This window comes from Salmo salar, chromosome 10 (genome assembly GCF_965601325.2).
Source record: "Salmo salar chromosome 10, fSalSal1, whole genome shotgun sequence".
Taxonomy (NCBI): Eukaryota; Metazoa; Chordata; class Actinopteri; order Salmoniformes; family Salmonidae; genus Salmo; species Salmo salar.
In genome coordinates this window covers 18,912,629-18,933,881 of record NC_138300.1, presented here as the reverse complement: position 1 = coordinate 18,933,881, position 21,253 = coordinate 18,912,629, and the positions used below count along the sequence as shown (strand labels likewise).

Genomic DNA, 21,253 nt, shown 5'->3' with positions numbered 1-21,253 from the left:
CGTCTGATTTATTTCAACAAATTAATTTATTCTGTCAGTTTCATCGCAAGAATCAAGTTTACGTGGACCAGGTAAAACAGTCGAGACAGAAAGGTAAATGTAGGTGTTGGCCAAAAAGAGAGTCTTGAGAGTTCAAGTCAGTGCACAGTTTAGCAGTCTGCTTCAATAAATAAAAAATGTAAATCTATGTACCACACAGTTTTTTACCTCGTTGATAGGTGAATCTCGCCAGTCTATTTGCTCTCACTGACTGCGGGAGCGACATGGGATTCTTACATGTGATACTGCATGCCAACTACAGCACACAAGCGTTGTCTCCTCGCTTAACTCAAGATCAAAGACCGTAAGGGATAAGGAGATGAAGACAAGGGACAACACATTGACATTACCAGACTCTCTCCAAAAAGGTCCAATTTGATCTACCAACATCCTGCCTTAAGACTAGTTGATGATGAGAGCAAGGGGGGATTTCAACGTGCTGTCTGCACATCGATGTGGAGCTCACCGTGTTGCAATAGACATGTCCAGATAGAATCGTGTTGGGAGACTGTGACCTTATTGCAACACTGCATACATCTCTGATTAACATATTTGTGGGAGGGGAGGGTCTAATGTTTTCACATTTTAAAAAGGGCATTTGTAATCAAAACTAAGTAAGTAATTAGTTCCATTCTATAACCGTACTTACTCTAGTGATGGCAATGGGTAGTATGGGGGGACAATTTATCAATCTAAATGCATGTTCTTATTCATACATAGTGCCTTCAGAAAGTATTCACACCCCTTGACTTTTTCCACATTGTTGTGTTACAGCCTGAATAAAACATTTATTTAATTGAGATTTTGTGTCACTGGCCTACACACAATACCCCAGAATGTCAAAGTGGAATTATGTTTTTAGATATTTTTACAAATGAATTACAAATGAAAAGCTGAAATGTCTTGAGTCAGTAAGTATTCAACCCCTGTGTTATGGCAAGCCTAAATAAGTTCAGGAGTAAAAATGTGCTTATTAGCAAGTCACATAAGTTGCATGGATTCACTGAGGTCCCTCAGTCGAGCAGTGAATTTCAACCACAAAGGCCAGGGAGGCTTTCCAAGGACTAGCAAAGGGCACCTAGGGGTAAAAATAAAAAAGCAGACATTGCCTTTGAGCATGGTGAAATTATTAATTACACTTTGGATGGTGTATCAATACACCCAGTCACGACAAAGATAAGTGTCCTTCCTAACTTAGTTACCGGAGAGGAAGGAAACAGCTCAGGGATTTCAACATGAGGCCAATGGTGACTTTAAAACAGTTAGAGTTTAATGGCTGTGATAGGAGAAAACTGAGCATGGATCAACAACATTGTAGTTACTCCACAATACTAATCTAAATGACAGAGTGAAAAAAAAGGAAGCCTGTACAGAATAAAAATATTCCAAAACATGTATCCTGTTTGCAACAAGGCAGTAAAGTAATACTGCAAAAAAAATGTGAGAAAGAAATTAACTTTATGTCCTGAATACAAAGCGCTAATGTTTGGGGCAAATCCAACATCACTGAGTACCACTCTTCATATTTTCAAGCATGGTGGTGGCTGCATCATGTTATGGGTATGCTTGTCATCCGCAAGGACTAGGGAGTTTTTTAGGATAAAAATAAACAGAATAAAGCTAGGCACAGACAAAATCCTAGAGGAAAACCTGGTTCAGTCTGCTTTCCAACAGACACTGGGTGTCACAGGGCCAAATATACACGAGTTGCTTACCAAGACGACATTGAATGTTCCTGAGTTGCCTAGTTACAGTTTTGACTTAAAGTCGTCTTGAAAATCTATGGCAAGACTTGAAAAATCGCTGTCTAGTAATGATCAACAATCATCTTGACAGAGCTTGAAGAATTTTTTTAAGAATAATGTGCAAATATTGTACAATCCAGGTGTGTAAAACTCACAGCTGTATTCGCTGTCAAAGGTGATTCTAACATCTATTGACTCAGGGTTGTGCAAAGAAATTGCTACAAAATGTAAAAATATTTTTTCACTTTGTCATTATGGAGTATTGTGTGTAGATGGATGAGAAAAAAACAATTTAATCCATTTTGAATTCAGGCTGTAACAACAAAAATATGGAATAAGTCAAGGTGTATGAATACTTTCTGAAGGCACTATTTAATTAGTTCATTGGGGTTAAAAAAAAAGAAAAAATCCTATAGAAAAATAAATCTAGTCAGGTTGACTAAATATATCAACCATCCATCCAAACAATATTACCAAGTCTCACTGCTACTCCATAGCTGCCCAAGAAGACGACCCATTGTGGTTTGGCAAAATTCACACTATAGGGCACTGAGGAGTGAGCTGTGGGTATAGAAATGCCCAATCCCACAACAACCCCTAGTACCTACTCCTTATGGATAGGTGTAAGCAAACTGGTGAAAATGTCACCCAGCATATCTGAGCACAAGTTAATGCTATTACCATATTTCTTACACCTATCAAATTCTCTCAGATCATAGGGGAAAATAGGGGTTAGGGACTAGGAGTTGATGAGGGATTGGGCGTACGAGGAAATGTTTGTCATCTGATTTCACGGGGACAGGAAGACCAGAGTGCATTCTGACTTGACAGCCATTGAAGGAACTGACTAGATGGCTAAACTTGGCAGAGAGAAATGATTCAACACGTTTCATTTCCAAAGAGGAACAAAGGAGATAGATTGGGTGGTAAAAAAAAAAAGATGAGCTGCTTGGTCCGCCCCCGTTTTGTTACTGGCTAGAGCTCGTTGTCGGTGTGAGGAGTCTGAATGAGAGGAAGAGGAGTGGCTTAATGCTGCTTGGTCTTGGGCGTTGTGATTCTGCGCACCACACTGTAGAGAACCACAAAGTGCTGAAGAGAGAGAAAAAAAGTGAGAAAGACATTACCCAGCTAGCACATAATGTTCTGAGAACCATATGTTTCTTAGAGCTTGGTGAGAGTGTAGTTGTCCTATGGTTATTTTGCATACAACCTTCCCACAACCTTCTGGGAATGGTGCAGGATACCGAGCTAGCACATAACATTAAACACAGAACCATATGTTTCTTAGGTGGGAATTTCAATACTTCAGCATAACGTTTGATAAAGGTTTCCTCATGGTTCTATTTAAAGTAATGTTCTGAAATTGTTCAGAGAACGTTAAAAAACAATGTTCTTCTGTGGGAATTTCAGTACTTACTATAAAACAACGTTTAAAGAACGTTCTAAGAATGTTATTTAAGACCATACATTCCATTCTCAGTGTCAACAAAACACGCTATCCTCTATCTTGTTAAGTGTGGTCAGGTGTGTTGGCCATGCCCACAAATTGGCCACACCTGATCTTAATGAGTGCTGTTTTCCTTTGAAGTGGGTTTGTTTAAATACACAAAAATGAACAGCTGGCTCAGTGCTCTAATTCCATGGACAGAGAACAGAAGATCATAGGTTCGAATCTCCAGGACACCGTGCCACAAAAACAAATGTGTTTGCATGATTAATGCCTAAGCAAATACATTTCCATATGTCTTATCTGTGCTTGGAGTTCAACAGTTATACCAAAATAATCTTGCAGTGTTATTAAAAGTCTTATTGAAACAATTTATCAGAACGTTATTTAAATTACCTATAATTTCCATTTTCAGGGAACCACAGTAAAACATTCTCAAAACCTAAACAGTAACGTCCCCAGGACAGCCAAATGTTACTGGTCAGGAAACGTAATGCTTCGTTCCTAGAACCAATGGGAAACCAAAACGTATGTTTCAATAACTTCCATGGAACCAAATGTGCTAGCTGGGTATTGTTAACCTCTTAAATAACCAGGTAAGCCGAACTGAGAAGACAGCATTCATCTGATTTACAGCAATGACCGGGGTAGGAGTTGCAGGGTTAGGCTAGGTCAACAGACTAATGACCAGACATCAAAATAAAACGAGTAGCCATCAGAATGCGGATGTTGTATCGATACATACCTGGATGGACAGATATATCACTCCGAGGTAAGCTGCGATGCAGAATGCCAGAAGCAGGTCAAAGATGGCTGGTTTCACCCTGTTAGGAAAGTGGGTATATAAAATGACAAGTGTAAAAGGGAGAGAAAAAAAACAGATACAAAAGGAAGCCGAAGAGGTTTGAAATTAAAATCAATAGAGCATGCACTAAAGCTCAGCACTCTGAGGGCTAAATACAGGAGGCAGCCATAACGTCTACCTGTAAGCATTCATGGTCTGTTTGAGCTGATCGTAGAAGACAAACTCTGGGTCTCTGGGGGGAGAGAAAAAAGATTGCATTTGTCACTGTAACATCATCCATTTCTAAACCATACAGGTCATTTGTTCAATGAACAACAGTAAATAGAAATACTGTAAAAAAAAAAAAAACACATTTTGATCCTTACAAATGATCTTCTACAATAAAAGGAGTGATTCTGTCCCCGTTTTTGACCACTACGAGTGCTCTTAGAAGTTCTGTGATTCCTCCACGGCAGAACCACTAGCTGTGGCCAGTCAAGAGGACCATTGACACCTTGTATTAGCCGTAACGCAGAGGTCAGTGACTGGTCACCTCTTGTCAGCCTTGACGTAGTGCCTGCGGACGTCCTTCAGGTACCGTCCCAGGTGGTACTCCAGGGTGCTGACCACGCTGCTGTCCTTGTCCACCAGCTGGGCAGCCCGCGGCTGGGCTGTCAGCCAGTCCACCACCGACGACAGCTGCTCCTCCTGCATCTGCTGGCCGTGCAGGCAACCCACACAGACACACATACTCATAAATCAGTGGCGTATAGTACACACCTTGACACACACTTGCCTTGTTAAGCACACACACACATCGTGACCCCGACTAACTGTCTATGCTATAACAGCTACACACTAACACTAGTCTAATGGGACCACTGGTTGCCCACTGCTCAGGCCAAGCCTCAGGTCAAAGTCCTGGTGTGTATAGCAGCCTTTCAAAAAGGCTTGTTTAAGGTCATGTCAGAGACAGCACAGGGAGGGGACAGTAGGGTCAAGCCACGTTCAATCACTCACCATTTGTTCAGTGAAAATCTGTAGGTCACCTGGGGCACCCTTGACACACGAGAGAGAGAGAGGTCAAACCTGATGTGCAGGACAAAGAGCAACCCACACTGAACCAGAATATAAATGCAACATGTAAAGTGTTGGTCCCATGTTTCATGAGCTGAAATAAAAGATCCCAGAAATGTTCCATATACACAAAAAGCTTATTTCTCTCAAATTTTGAGCAAAAATGTGTTTACGTCGCTGTTAGTGAGCATTTCTCCTTCGCCAAGATAATCCACCTGACAGGTGTGGCACATCAAGAAGCTGATTAAGCAGCATGATCATTACACAGGTGCACATTGTGCTGGGAACAATAAAAGGCCACTCTAAAATGTGCAGTTTTGTCACAACACAATGCCACAGATGTCTCAAGTTTTGAGGGAGCGTGCCATTGGCATGCTGACTGCAGGAATGTCCACCAGAGCTGTTGCCAGAGAATTTAAGGTTAATTTCTCTACCATAAGATGCCTCTAACGTAGTTTTAAAGAATTTGGCAGTATGTCCAACTGGCCTCACAACTGCAGTGTAACCACACCAGCCCAGGACCTCCACATTTACATTTACGCCATTTAGCAGACGCTCTTATCCAGAGCGACTTAGCTGATTCACCTGCGAGATCATATAAGGGTGGTGGGGGCTGAGGAGTATTTCTGTCTGTACTAAAGCCCTTTTGTGGGGAAAAACTCATCCTGATTGGCTGGGCCTGGGTTGCCAGTGGGTGGGCCTTTACTTAACAACAAATTCTTATTTACAATGACGGCCTACTCCGGCCAAACCGGGACGACGCTGGGCCAATTGTGCGCTTCCCTATTGGTCTCCTAATCACGGCCGGTTGTGATACAGCCTGGAATCGAACCAGGGTCTGTAGTGATGCCTCTAGCAATGAAATGCAGTGCCTTAGACCGCTGCGCCACTCGGGAGCCCTCGACTCCCATGGCTGCACCCCTGCCCAGCCATTTGAAATCCATAGATTAGGGCCTAATGAATTTTATTTCAATTGACTGATTTCCTAATATGAACTGTGACCAAGTAAAATCTTTGAAATTGTTGCATGTTTTTGTTCAGTATAAATTTCGAAAGCAACATGAAAAACGGCCATCGACTTTCATGACGTGGCTTTCAATATTGAAAACGTATATGGTGACACCGACATGTTCTACATATCTTTACCTTCTCTGTGAGGTTGTAGATGACTCTGGCCAGCGACTCTGCAATCAGCTTTGTGTTCCTGCTGAGCTTTCTCAGATCCACATGAGGTCTGTAACAGTAAATCGCAGTTAAAATTCACAGTTCAATTATCCAGCAATCAAGAGCAGCTCAACTCGGCAACACGCTGATGGAGAATGTGAGGGGAGCACAAACAGTCCACTACACTGGGCGGGGAGGTGGGGTGGAGGGGAGGTGGGGTGGAGGGGAGGTGGAGTGGAGGTGGCAATGAGAAGGTTGGGAGGATAGACGGTTCACTACAGCGGGACGAAGGGGCACAATCCCAAATCAACCCAGTAGCCCAGTGTTTCTCAACCTTTTTTTGTTTATTCCAGGGGCCAGCAAGCCATGCTCCCATCTCCTTGAGGGACTGCTAACAATAAAACTAAACACAGTATTAGTAACAGTTCATACTCCGGCAAGCAACATCACTTCATCAGATTTTAAGCAACATGGTAGTAACTCCACCTTGCTGTGAGACAGATCTACAAAAAGGTCCCACATCTACTCTCTGATCTAAGTCCCAAAGGCAGCGGTGTAGGCAGGGGGGGAGCAATGTGCGCAGGCTTTCGTTCAATAGATCCAAATGAGCAGTTGATTCTTTGAATGAGGTGTGATAGGTGAGCTGGGCCTAGGCAGGGGTTGGGGGTTGTGGATGGGGGGGTTGGATGCTCGGTCTCTTGGTCGGACTGCAGTAATAAACCCACCCAGCAGGGGGCTCTCCCACTCCATGTTCAGAAGAGGGGGACACTGACCGCACGTCCATGATGCTGGAGCGCTGCACCTCGCGGTGGCTGTTGAGGTGGGACAGCGTGAAGGCCGGCAGCCGGCGGATCCCGAAGCGCTCGTGTTCCCACGCCAGTGTATCGTCCGCCAGGTTTATCTTCTTGTGCACCATTGAGAACTTGACCTCTGGGTACTGGTTGGACGCCACCTGGGGGACAGGGGTTAGAGGTTCGAAAAACTTACAGGGAACTTTGAGTGTACATGTAATGTGCTATGAGTGATCAATATATATATATATCATTATAAACTGGGCGGTTCGAGCCCTGAATGCTGATTGGCTGACAGCTGTGGTATATCAGACAGTATAACACGGGTATGACAAAACACTTATTTTTACTGCTCTAATTACGTTGATATGCACTTTATAATAGCAATAAGGCACCTCGGGGGGTTGTGGTATTTGGCCAATATACCACGGCTAAGGGCTGTATCCAGGCATTCCTCGCTGCATCCTGCGTAAGAACATCCCTTAGCTGTGGTATATTGGCCATATACCACACCCCTCGTGCCTTATTGCTTAATTATACATCTGTGAATAACATGTGAATTTAAATGATATAAATATATATAGAAATCATTCTACAAAAACAGTTATCATCTATGAAACGTATGTGGTTGGTGTCCTTACAGTCTCCATCTCTTTGAGCAGGGCGTACTGGGCGGTTCCCTCTTTAGGGGGTTTGGACACGTGAAGGTGCAGACTGTCCCCGTTCCCCAGGGTGTCCAGACACAACACAAATGCCACATTGTCCTGCAACAGACTGGAGTCTGCAGAGAGGGAGGAAAGGATCAAGATTAAAGGGAGAAAGGAAAAGAGACAGTGTTTACACTGCCATATCTAACCAAATATACATTTCCATGATTCATGCATGCCTATTGTTTTGCATGCATGACCTCCATTTAATAACACTTGTGGCCGGGATCATGTTTCATTCCATTTCATTTCCAGTGTGTATTGTACAGATGTCCTTCTGTGTTCCACTGCAGCATAAAATACCCATCCTGTAACTGAGTCTACAGCCTTATCATGTGAGCTTAGTGTACCTGTATGATCCAGGTTGTCCTCCAGCCAGCGCTTGGTGCCTTGGTAGTTGAACTTCCCTCCTCCAGAGACAAAGAAAAGCAGGTTGTATCTAAGAAGACAGCAGGTGTGTTAGAAACGACAGGAGAGGACATTCTTATCAGTGTGGATATTCACACCCCTTGACTTATTCCACATTTTTTTGTGTTACAGCCTGAATTCAAAACGGATTAAACATATGTTTTTTCTCACCCATCTACACACAACACCCCATAATGACAAAGGGAAATTTTAGCAAATGTATTGAAAAAAAAATACAGAAATATATAATTTACATACAGTACCAGTCAAAAATTGACACACCTACTCATTCCAGGGTTTTTCTTTATTTTTACTATTTTCTACATTGTAGAATGATAGAGAAGACATCAACACATATGGAATCATGTAGTAACCAAAAAAGTGTTATATATTTTGATTTGTTTTTTATATTTCAGATTCTGCAAAGTAGCCACCCTTTGCCTTGATGACAGCTTTGCACACTCTTGGCATTCTCTCAATCAGCTTCATTTTTTTATTGAAACTATTTAACTAGGCAAGTCATTTAAGAACACATTCTTATTTACAATGACGGCCTACCCCGGACAACGCTGGGCCAATTGTGCGCCGCCCTATGGGCCTCTTAATCACGGCCGGAAGTGGTTCAACCTGGATTCGAATCAGGGACTGTAGTGATGCCTCTTGCACTGAGATGCACTTGGGAGCAGCGGTCTACCTGGAATGCAATTCAATTAACAGGTGTGCCTTGTTAACCTGTTAGGGCTAGGGGGCAGCATTTGCACGTCTGGATAAAAAAAATGTACCCGATTTAATCTGGTTACTAATCCTACCCAGTAACTAGAATATGCATATACTTATTATATATGGATAGAAAACACTCTAAAGTTTCTAAAACTGTTTGAATGGTGTCTGTGAGTATAACAGAACTCATTTGGCAGGCAAAACCCTGAGACATTTTCTGACAGGAAGTGGATACCTGATGTGTTGTATAGACTTTAAACCTATCCCATTGAAAAACACAGGGGTTTAGGAATATTTTGGCACTTCCTATTGCTTCCACTAGATGTCACCAGCCTTTACAAAGTGTTTTGAGTCTTCTGGAGGGAGATCTGACCGAACAAGAGCCATGGAACGATGATGTCCCATTAGACACCTGGCGCGCGAGTTCATGTTGGGTACCCTCGTTCCAATACGTTATAAAAGAGTATGCATTCGTCCACCTTGAATATTATTCATGTTCTGGTTAAAAAAGGCCCTAATGATTTATGCTATACAACATTTGACATGTTTGAACGAACGGAAATATATTTTTTCCCCTCGTTCATGACGAGAAGTCCGGCTGGCTTAGATAATGTGCGAACAAGACGGAGATTTTTGGACATAAATGATGAGCTTTTTTGAACAAAACTACATTCGTTATGGACCTGTGATACCTGGAAGTGACATCTGATGAAGAGAATCAAAGGTAATGGATTATTTACATAGTATTTTCGATTTTAGATCTCCCCAACATGACGTCTAGTCTGTATCGCAACGCGTATTTTTCTGGGCGCAGTGCTCAGATTATTGCAAAGTGTGATTTCCCAGTAAGGTTATTTTTAAATCTGGCAAGTTGATTGCGTTCAAGAGATGTAAATCTATAATTCTTTAAATGACAATATAATATTTTACCAATGTTTTCTAATTTTAATTATTTAATTTGTGACGCTGACTTGACTGCCGGTTATTGGAGGGAAACGATTTCCTCAACATCAATGCCATAGTAAAACGCTGTTTTTGGATATAAATATGAACTTGATAGAACTAAAAATGCATGCATTGTCTAACATAATGTCCTAGGAGTGTCATCTGATGGAGATTGTAAAAGGTTAGTGCATCATTTTAGCTGGTTTTATGGTTTTGGTGACCCTGTCTTTGAATTGACAAAACATTACACACAACTCTTGTAAATGTACTGTCCTAACATACTCTAAATTTATGCTTTCGCCGTAAAACCTTTTTGAAATCGTAAAACGTGGTTAGATTAAGGAGATGTTTATCTTTCAAATGGTGTAAAATAGTTGTATTTTTGAAAAATTTGAATTTTGACATTTATTTGGATTCAAATTTGCCGCTCTTGAAATGCACCTGCTGTTGATGGAGTGCACCACGGGTGGCACGCTAGCGTCCCACCTAGCCCATAGAGGTTAAAAGAACATTTGTGGAATTTCTGTCCTTCTTAATGCATTTGAGCCAATCAGTTGTGTTGTGACAAGGTAGGCGTGGTATACAGAAGATAGCCCTATTTGGTAAAAGACCAAGTCCATTTTATGACAAGAACATCTCAAATAAGCAAAGAGAAAAGACATTCCATCATTACTTTAAGACATGAAGGTCAGTCAATCCGGAAAATGTCAAGAACTTTGAAAGTTTCTTCAAGTGCGGTCGCAAAAACCATCAAACGCTATGATGAAACTGGCTCTCATGAGGACCGCCACAGGAAAGGAAGACCCAGAGTTACCTCTGCGGCAGAGAATAAGTTCATTACAGACACATCTCAACATCAACTGTTCAGAGGAGACTGTGTGAATCCGGCCTTCATGGTCGAATTGCTGCAAAGAAACCACCACTAAAGGACACCAATAAGAAGAAGAGACTTGCTTGGCCCAAGAAACACGAGTAATGGACATTAGACTGTGCTTTGGTCTGATGAGTCCAAATTTGAGATTTTTGGTTCCAACCACCATGTGTTTGTGAGAAACAGAGTAGGTGAACGGATAATCTCCGCATGTGTGGTTCTCACCGTGAAGCATGGAGGGGGAGGTGTGATGTGGGGTGCTTTGCTGGTGACAATGATTTATTTAGAATTCAAGGCACACTTCAACAGCATGGCTACCACAGCATTCTGCAGCGATACGCCATCCAATCTGGTTTGTGCTTAGTGGGACTATCATTTGTTTTTCAACAGGTCAATGACCCAACACATCTCCAGGCGGTGTATGGGCTATTTGAGCAAGAAGGAGAGTGATGAAGTGCTGCATCAGATGACCTGGCCTCCACAATCACCCAACCTCAACCCAATTGAGATGGTTTGGGATGAGTTGGACCGCAGAGTGAAGGAAAAGCAGCCAACAAGTGCTCAGCATATGTGGGAACTGCATCAAGACTTGGAAAAGCACTCCAGGTGAAGCTGGTTGAGAGAATGCCAAGAGTGTGCAAAGCTGTCATCAAAGCAAAGGGTGGCTACTTTGAAAAACCTAAAATATGACAAAAAAAAGAAAACTTGCACACTGCTCTTGATAGTATAACTGCTCAGAGCTTCTGATGAAAACCTTGAGTATCAAAGCTCATTAAAGAGCAGTTTGCAGGTTTCTTCTTTTTTTTCATCTTATTCAACTGTTACCATGCATCTGCAACAAAGATAGCTCAGATGTGCGAGTGCCTTGTGTATTAAGAATCTAAAATATATTTTGATTTGTTTTACACTTTTTTGGTTACTACATGATTCCATGTGTTATTTCATAGTTTTGATGTCTTCCCTATTAATCTGCAATGTAGAAAATAGTCAAAATAAAGAAAAACCCTGGAATGAGTAGGAGTGTCCAAACTTTCGACTGGTACTGTAAGTATTCATACCGAGTCAATACTTTTTAGAAGTACCTTTGGGAGCGATTACAGCTGTGAGTCTTTCTGGGTAAGTCTCTAAGAGCTTTCCAAACCTGGATTGAGCAACATTTGCCCATTATTCTTTTCAAAATTCTTCACGATCTGTCAAATGGGTTGTTGTAGACAACCATTTTCAGGTCTTGCCATAGATTTTCAATTAGATTTAAGTCAAAACTGTAACATGCCCACTCAGGAACATTCACTATCTTCTTGGAAAGCAACTTCACTGTAGATTTGGCCTTGTGCTTTACGTTATTGTCCTGCTGAAAGGTGAATTCACCAGATTTTCCTCTAGGATTTTGCCTGCGCTTAGCTCCATTCCGTACATTTTTTATCCTGAAAAACTCCCCAGTCCTTAACGATTACATACATACCCATAACATGATGCTGCCACCACTATGCTTGAAAATATGGAGAGTGGCACTCAAAAGTGTTGTATTGGATTTTCCCAAACAAAACACGTTGTAGTCTGGACAAAAAGTGAATTGCTTTGCCACATTTCCTGCTGTATTACTTTAGTGCCTTGTCACAAACAGGATGCATGTTTTGAATATTTTTATTCTGTACAGGCTTTGTTCTTCTCCCTCTGTCAATTAGGTTAGTATTGTGGAGTAACTACAATGTTGTTGTCCATCCTCAGTTATTTTCTCCTATCACAGCCATTAAACTCTGTAACTGTTTTAAAGTCACCATTGGCCTCATGGTGAAATCCCTGAGCGGAGATTGAATATCTCTATGTCAGCATTTTTTAAAAATGTAACTACCAATAGCTTCCCTTCTTTGCGAGGCATTGGAAAACCTCATTGGTTGAATCTCTGGTTGAAATTCAATGCTCGACTGAAAGACCTTATAGATAGTTCTATGCGGAAATGAAGTAGTCATTCAAAAATCATCTTAAACACTATTATTACACACAGAGTGAGTCCATGCAATTTATTATGTGACTTGTTAAGCAAATGTTTATTCCTGAACTTATTCAGGGTTGATAACAAAGTAGTTAAATACTTAATGACTCAAGACATTTCAGCTTTTCATTTGTAATTAACTTGTAGAAATGTAGAAAAACAGAATTCCTCTTTGACATTATGGGGTATTGTGTTTAGGCCAGTGACAATCAAATCTCAATTTCAACCATTTTAAATTCAGGCTGTAACACAACAACATTTGTAAAAAGTCAAGGGGTATGAATACCTTCTGAAGGCACTGTGCATGTTGGGAAAGCGAATGTAAAAACATACTGTGTAATATTATAGGGGAAAGGCTACAGTCAGTTAATATGCCTCTCTGAATACAAGGGTCACGCAATCTGCAATTCCTCTGCAACACATAACACTGACATGTACTTTTGCGTCCTGACGACTGCACCTTTCACCCCTGCTCTCTCTATGTAGGAGGGGCTTTGTGCAGCCCTGTTCCTTTTTACTAGTGATACGCAAACAGCCCATATGCAAAGTTACCAGTGGTTACTGGTTAGCTTTTTCCATTTGGTCAGTATGGAGAATACACCAACACAAGAGCTCACCTAACACAATGGAGAACAGCCAGCGTGCCATTACATTTACACTAACGTGGCCCCTCGTCTCAAACAGCACTCACACTCCGGAGTACACTTCGTCTAAGAATCGACAAATGTCTTCTAAGAACCACATCCTTTCTACTCTATTACTAAAACTAATTGACTCTTAAAAGCAAAGTGCTTTTGTGAACACAGGAAGAGCTGTTTTCTGACCACTGTAAGAGGTTTATTATTTTAGTTGTGAGTTTTACACGTGGAGTGCGATTTTCCTAAAGGGTGTGGAATGCTTAGACACAAGGAAAGAAACATGTGGATAGCATTGTAATAAGCCTGATTTCTCTGAGGAGCTGTGGACCGTGCTCACCCAGCGTGTGTCCTCTTGTAGGTGTAGAGTCTGGAGAAGAGCCTGGCTAACTCCAGCAGCATAGACACCCCACTGCCGTTAGAGTCTGCTCCATAGGACAGCCACTGGACAGAACAACACCAAAGTCAACACATTTAATTAGCATCTTCACTTCTGGTGGAGGAGAATTCTGCAACATCAATAAACAGAACTATGATACAGTAAAAAAGCTGATAAATATAGCATGGAATATATTGAGGTGTATTAAGGGAGAGCTGGGTGTACCGGAGCGACACCAAAGGAGTCGTAGTGAGCCACCAGGACAATGGTGGGCAGGTCCTCTCCTCCAGTTCCAGCCAGTCGCCCCTAGGAGAGGACAGAGACACAGTTATTAGACAAAAGTACATTGTGTATCAGTTCTATAACATCTCGAAACAACAATATACTACTACATTAATGTTCTGTGATGTTTCATGTGGACTCCAGGAAGAGTAGCCGCTGCTTTAGCAACAGCTAAATGGGGCTCCTAATAAAATACTACATTTGCGGTCATCTTATATGAAAGTAAAGTATGTAGCCAAGGGTATGAGACTTAAGACAACAATTAAGACAGGCGTGGAATATCTACCACAAGGACTTAAACCCATTATGTGAAACAATGCCATTGACTGGTGGCCGTATGCATTAGGTAGAAAGGAACGCTTGGGGCCTCAGGAAATCTACTGGGGTCCCCTAATCTCCTACTACAGGGCCAAATCCATTATTCCCCTGGGTTTGACACCTACCTTAGTTCAACACACACACACACACACACACACACACACACACACACACACACACACACACACACACACACAAGGTTAAGAAAACTAACACATTATTTGCTTCTAAATCACTTAACACCTTAAGTGTGAGCAGTGTGTTAATGTGAGTACTCCTCCACTGGTAGCCTAATATCATAAAATGTGTCACCCATTAACAAAAACGTGGATGTCTGGATTAAATGTCACAGAGCTACATAAAGCATTAAAACAGATAAAGGATAGTGGTTTAACCTTAAGGATTCTCACCTCTAGACTGGTAATGGCCCAGTCACTCACTGCCTTGCTCTGAGCCCCACTCGTCACCATCTGAAAGCCATTGGCTGTGGCTGTGTGGATCAGCACTGTGAAGACATGGGGAAACGGCGTCATTAAATCCCTAGAAAGAATTTCCTCTGACAGCGTTTCGACCGACAGTTTTCAACACAGTATTTGTAAATGTCCTGCACCTTCAGCTGCAGAGGAGGAGCCCTGGGAGGAGGAGGAGGTGAGGGTCTGTGTGTAGATGGAGAGCAGCTCATCATCCTCCAGAGCAAAGTAAACCGGGACAACGGTCTCTGTGGCCAGCATCTCTGGCTCCAGCTCCATGAACTGCTACAATGTAGAGGAATAAGGAATGCCAGGTTATCATTCACAAGACAACAACACTACCAGGGCAGCAGTGTGAAGGTGAAACAGCATACCACTTGGACACGTTGGCCTACTTCACTCCAGCAAGTCTGGTTTTTCAAGCTTTGCTTTGAGTTACAACTGATAAGGAGGGAGTGTTGTGACTGACAGTTTTCCTTGAGACTGACAGAAACTAACTTTACAAGAACACCAAAGGAGGTCTAGCTTTAAAAGCAACTCAGGACCTTGCCTCTTGATTTGACTAGTTTGATGAACGGTCATAAAACCCACTCATAAGGCATTATAATGCATTATTACCTGCACTATGTCCTGCGGCATGGTGGACATATTCTTGGGGAGAATGATGACCACAGCCCCAGCGGACTGGCGCAGGGCTTTCTGATACCTCTCATAGGAGAAGTCCACCAGCCGCATGATGACACAGCGGCGGCTTAGCACTTCCGCCTCCACAGTACGCGCCTCTGTGTTCAATATGGCATTCCTGGTACCTGGGAATCACAAGTGGGATCAGGTCAGCTGGGGAGGGATGTGTAGAAACACCATTTATGCTATGCTGTAGTAGTAGGCTACTAGGCAGGGCAAACTCGTTTTTGTGATTTCATCAAAATATATCAATCACAGCACCGTTTTTTATCATTCAGATGTTTTTACCTGATTTAAGTACAATACCATTGGAAATGAATGTTGAAAGTTCAATTTATATTCCTAAAACTTAAGTTGAAAATTATGCCGCCACTGTTTCCAAGACATTTTAACTATTTAACTGTACTAGAATGCTTAAAAGGCCGCTAAAATGTTAAATATCGGTATCGTTTTTTTTTGTCAAGGAAAATATTGGATATCGGTATCAGGCAAAAATGTCATATTGGTGCATCACTAGAAAGAATTTTGTAAGAAGTTGGGTGATTAATAAAACAGATACAGTAAGATAGTATAACCTTGCCTAATTCCTCTCTTTAACTCAAACCTAGGTGAGGTGCCATATTTCAGTTAGATAGAGATATTTCCATTTGGATAGAGAGTCTTAACAGCCTTACAGAAAAAAATCCCCAAAGCCAAATTTCTCAAGGGAGTGTAAGAGGAACTGATGCTCTACTGTGTCAAATTCTTTATAAAAATAAATAAAAAATAGCTATCCTCGGTTATTAGGTCTGAGTAGTCAGGTATGTCTAATACTAGTCTGATATTGTTAGAAATATGTCTGTTCATCATAAAGCAAGACTGTGTTTCATCAATGATTTCATCCAGGACTTCTTTAATTATTTTTGCAAGTAGTAAGGCTAATATCTTAGTCATTACTAAGAAGACAAACTTCTTTTTTAGGCTTAGGTATCAGTGTTATTAACCCCTGACTCATTGTAGGAGGGAGAACATTGTTTTTAATACTCTCTAAAAAGACTTAAAGTAGGAAGGGAGCTACTTGTTCAGAAAATAACTAGAAGGCCAGCATCCCAGAGTCACCTCTTCACTTTTGACGTTGAGACTGGTTTTTTGCAGGTATTATTTAATGAAGCTGCCAGTTGAGGACTTGTGAGGCATCTGTTTCTCAAACTAGACACTAAGGTACTTGTCCTCTCGTTCAGTTGTGCACCGGGGCCTCCCACTCTTTCTATTCTGGTTAGAGACTGTTTGCGTTGTTCTGTGAAGGGAGTAGTACACAGCATTGTACGAGATCTTCAGTTTCTTGGCAACTTCTCGCATGGAATAGCCTTCATTTCGCAGAACAAGAATAGACTGACGAGTTTCAGAAGAAAGGTCTTGTTTCTGGACATTTTGAGCCTGTAATCGAACCCACAAATGCTGATGGTCCAGATACTCAACTAGTCTAAAGAAGGCCAGCATATTGCTTCTTTAGTCAGAAGAACAGTTTTCAGCTGTGCTAACATAATTGCAAAAGGGTTTTTTAATGATCAATTAGCCTTTTAAAATTATAAACTTGGATTAGCTAACACAACGTGCCATTGGAACACAGGAGTGATGGTTGCTGATAATGGGCCTCTGTACGCCTATGAAGATATCCATAAAAAAAAAAAAATCTGCCATTTCCAGCTACAATAGTCATTCACAACATTAACTATGTCTACACTGTAGTTCCGATCAATTTGATGTTTGTTTTTTAATGGACACGTTTTTGCTTTTCTTTCAAAAACAAGGACATTTCTAAGTGACCCCACACTTTTGAATGGTAGTGTGTATATATATATATATATATATATATATATATATATATATATATTCCAGTTTATTTAAATCTTTATATACAGTGCCTTGCGAAAGTATTCACTCCCCCTTGGCATTTTCCTTATTCTGTTGCCTTACAACCTGGAATTAAAATAGTTTTTTTTGGGGGGGGGGGGGGGGTTGAATCATTTGATTTACACAACATGCCTACTACTTTGAAGATGCAAAATATTTTTTGGGTGGAAACAAACAAATAAAAACTTGAGCGTGCATAACTATTCACCCCCCCCCAAAGTCAATAATTTGTGGAGCCACCTTTTGCAGAAACTACAAGTCTATTGGTATATGTCTCTATAAGCTTGGCAGATCTAGCCACTGGACTTTTAACCCATTCTTCAAGGCAAAACTGCTCCAGCTCCTTCAAGTTGGATGGGTTCCGCTGCTGTACAGCAATCTTTAAGTCAACCACAGATTCTCAATTAGATTGAGGTCTGGGCTTTGACTAAACCATTCCAAGACATGTAAATGTTTCCCCTTAAACCACTTGAGTGTTGCTTTAGCAGTATGCTTAGGGTCATTGTCCCGCTGGAAGGTGAACCTCCATCCCAGTCTCAAATCTCTGGAAGACTGAAAACATGTTTCCCTCAAGTATTTCCCTGTATTTAGCACCATCCATCATTCCTTCAATTCTGACCAGTTTCCCAGTCCCTGCTGATGAAAAACATCCCCACAACATGATGCTGCCACCACCATGCTTCACTGTGGGGATAGAGTTCTCGGGGTGATGAGAGGTGTTGGGTTTGTGCCAGACATAGCGTTTTCTTTGATGGCCAAAAAGCTACATTTTAGTCTCATCTGACCAGAGTACCTTCTTCCATATATTTGGGCATTCTCCCACCTGCCTTTTGGCAAACACCAAATGTGTTTGCTTATTTTTTTCTTTAAGCAATGGCTTTTTTCTGGCCACTTCGATTAAGTCTAGCTCTGTGGAGTGTACGGCTTAAAGTGGTCCTATGGACAGATACTCCAATCTCCACTGTGGAGCTTTGCAGCTCCTTCAGGGTTATATTTGGTCTCTGTTGCCTCTCTGATTAATGCCCTCCTTGCCTGGTCCGTGAGTTTTGGTGGGCGGCCTTCTCTTGGCAGGTTTGTTGTGGTGCCATATTCTTTCCATTTTTTAATGATGGATTTAATGGTGCTCTGTGGGATGTTCAAAGTTTCAGATCTTTTTTTAATAACCCAACCCTGATCTGTACTTCTCCACAACTTTGTCCCTGACCTGTTTGAAGAGCTCCCTGGTCTTCATGGTGCCGCTTGCTTGGTGGTGCCCCTTGCTTAGTGGTGTTGCAGACTCTGGGGCCTTTCAGAACAGGTGTATAGATACTGAGATCATGTGACACTTAGATTGCATCTGAAGGTAATCGGTTGCACCAGATCTTATTTAGGGGCTTCATAGCAAAGGGGGTGAATACATATGCACTCACCACTTTCCGTTTTTAATTTTTTAGAATTTTGAAACAAGTTATTTTTTTCATTTCACTTCACCAATTTGGACTATTTTGTGTATGTCCATCACATGAAATCCAAATAAAAATCCATTTTAATTACAGGTTGTAATGCAACAAAATCGTAAAAACGGCAAGGGGGGGTGAACACTTTTGCAAGGCACTGTATTATCCAGTTTATTTTGTAACTCAATCAGTTCCACCTTCTCCTCCCCCGAGAGGCCGGCTGAGGACCTCTGAGAAAGGGAAGGTATCTTAATGATCACCTTTTCCTCTTCAGCTCTTCTGGTCTTAGCAAGATTACTACCATATTTTATTTTATTTTGGGTCTTTGGCCACTTCAAATTTAAAGAGCTCCCAGTTCTTGCAATAAGATGCACAAGCCCTTTCCCAAAAATGTGAGAGAAGACATCGTAATGTCATTGTAACTGATCACAAGACAAATAAAGTGATCAATGGGGTCACAGTCCGAGTGTAGAATATTACTACCAAAGGTATTTTTCATTGTAATGACTCCAGCGGCGCGTTCAGAGCCATGAGAAAGCCAAATATCGTTGCCCCACTTCCAGAAAGTTTGAGATGTATATCTGTTACATCTGCTATCCAACGCATCAACAGATTACACATCAATTTTCAGTTAAAACCTTGCACATGAATTATACTACAATGATGGCATATCCTAAAATAACACTTATTTCCCATTTGACCCATATTTTAATTGCATAGACAATCAGGGGAAATCCAGAGTCACAAGCATATGAAGATGGCTTGCTAGAAGGGTGATGTTCCTCCAGCTGCGCCCACATGCAGGAACCAATGGGATACTAGGGGGGGATGCCCACACGCAGGAACGCCCCGAATTGCGGGCCCCAATAACACACTCGTTAGCTAGCGCGCTAACGTTAGCTAGCTAGGACTGTGCAATAACAGAGAGCGTTTATTTAGCAAAAGAGCTATGCCTTATATCGTGGTAGCTAACTACAGGACTGCATTTCCATTCAATAATTGCACCAAATACAATTTTTAAATGCTTACCGTACGGTTGTCCCTGCAGGTCATACTGCTGCATGCGGTACACGGTGAATTCATGTGCCGCTTCGGCTGGAAGGGGTGAGACGAGAATCAGCACCGCGGGGATAAACACAATGAAAGTCAGGGGGAAAGAGGACTTAAACATGTTATCGAACACCTCACTAGCCTCCTCAAACATCTTGATCTTGGTATTATGGTCTAAACAACAGTAAATTGATAATCTAGGCAGTTGCCGGATCGCATCTAGTCGCTAGCCTAGCTGTCATTCACAAACACAGTCGACACAAGTGCATTTTAATATGGCAAAAAGCTTGGCCACCTAACTAAACACGCACGAGCTTGCTTTTTGAATGGCATAGACATATTATTGTTACGTCTTCCATATCTGTAATGAACATTCTTTATCATAAAACATTCATATCATAATTTGTCCCATTCATTTATTTAATGAGAATATTAATCACTGTGAATTTACGAAATCTTTGCTGCTAAGGGTCCTACAGGGGCCATCAAAGACAGCTTCGTGAATTTTAGGCGAGGCTGTGCAGTTGATGAATTTAACGGCAGGGGTCAGTAAAGACCAGAGATGGTCATACCTTGACGGTATACTGCCAATAAACCCTGGATTACAAAATGCTATGTATTGGCCATTATAAACTGAGTGGTTTGAACCCTGAATGCTGGTTGGCTGACAGCCATGGTATATCAGACCGTATAAAATATTTGTTTTTCCTGCTCTAATTACGTTGGTCACCAGTTTATAATAGCAATAAGGCACCTCAGGGGTTTGTGGTATATAGCCAATATGCCACGGCTAAGGGCTGTGTCCAGAACAGCCCTTAGCCGTGGTATATTTGCCATATACCACACCCCCTCGGGCCTTATTGCTTAATTGAGAGGCTTTGGCCATATGAAACTCTGTGGCCATACTGTACAGTCTTTGCTTTGGCCAAAGATTATGGATATACTGACAAGATACATCTCTCCGCCATAACAAAGCGGAATAAATCTCTCCGTTCACAAAGTGGCACTATAGCTCCCGCCTATCCTTTCTTTGGATAGGTGGATACATCTCATTATTGTAATCCTTTTTAAAATGTTCGATGAGGGTTGTTTACGTCAATGGAGAGAGACGCTACTAGCTTCATGTCATGAATATGCATAGCCAACTCTGATATAAAGTGTTTTTCTCAAAGTTGCCTGGATGTCAGTTAAGTAAAAAATATTTTAAAGTACTACTTAGTAGTTTTTTGGGGTATCTGTACTTTACTATTTATATTTTTGACTACTTTTTATTTTACTTCACTACATTAGTAAAGAAAATTATGTACTTTTTACTCCATACAGTACTCGTTACATTTTGAATGCTTAGCAGGACAGAAAATTGTCAAATTCTCACACTTATTAAGAGAACTTCCCTGGTCATCCCTACTGCTTCT

At 41.5% G+C, this 21,253-nt stretch overlaps 1 protein-coding gene across 4 annotated transcripts; it reads right to left on the bottom strand.

The window, feature by feature from the left end:
- Nucleotides 1-7: 7 nt before the first annotated feature.
- On the bottom strand, nt 8-20,107 carry LOC106613668 (BOS complex subunit ncln). 4 transcript variants are annotated; one of them, XM_014216168.3, is made up of 15 exons: nt 19,818-20,107; nt 15,394-15,584; nt 14,916-15,060; nt 14,716-14,810; nt 13,931-14,011; nt 13,667-13,770; nt 8,105-8,193; nt 7,689-7,828; nt 6,982-7,208; nt 6,239-6,326; nt 5,036-5,074; nt 4,569-4,732; nt 4,215-4,268; nt 3,977-4,055; nt 8-2,873 (listed from the first exon to the last, which is right to left on the bottom strand). In XM_014216168.3, the coding sequence occupies exons 1-15, from the start codon at nt 19,990-19,992 to the stop codon at nt 2,811-2,813; spliced, it is 1,734 nt and encodes a 577-aa protein (XP_014071643.3). In that variant the 5' UTR covers nt 19,993-20,107; the 3' UTR covers nt 8-2,810. The 4 variants fall into 4 exon arrangements, with proteins under 4 accessions (XP_014071643.3, XP_014071644.3, XP_014071645.1 ...); XM_014216169.3 differs by having other exon boundaries at nt 4,569-4,729; XM_014216170.3 differs by having other exon boundaries at nt 7,030-7,208.
- Between the last annotated feature and the right edge of the window lie 1,146 nt (nt 20,108-21,253).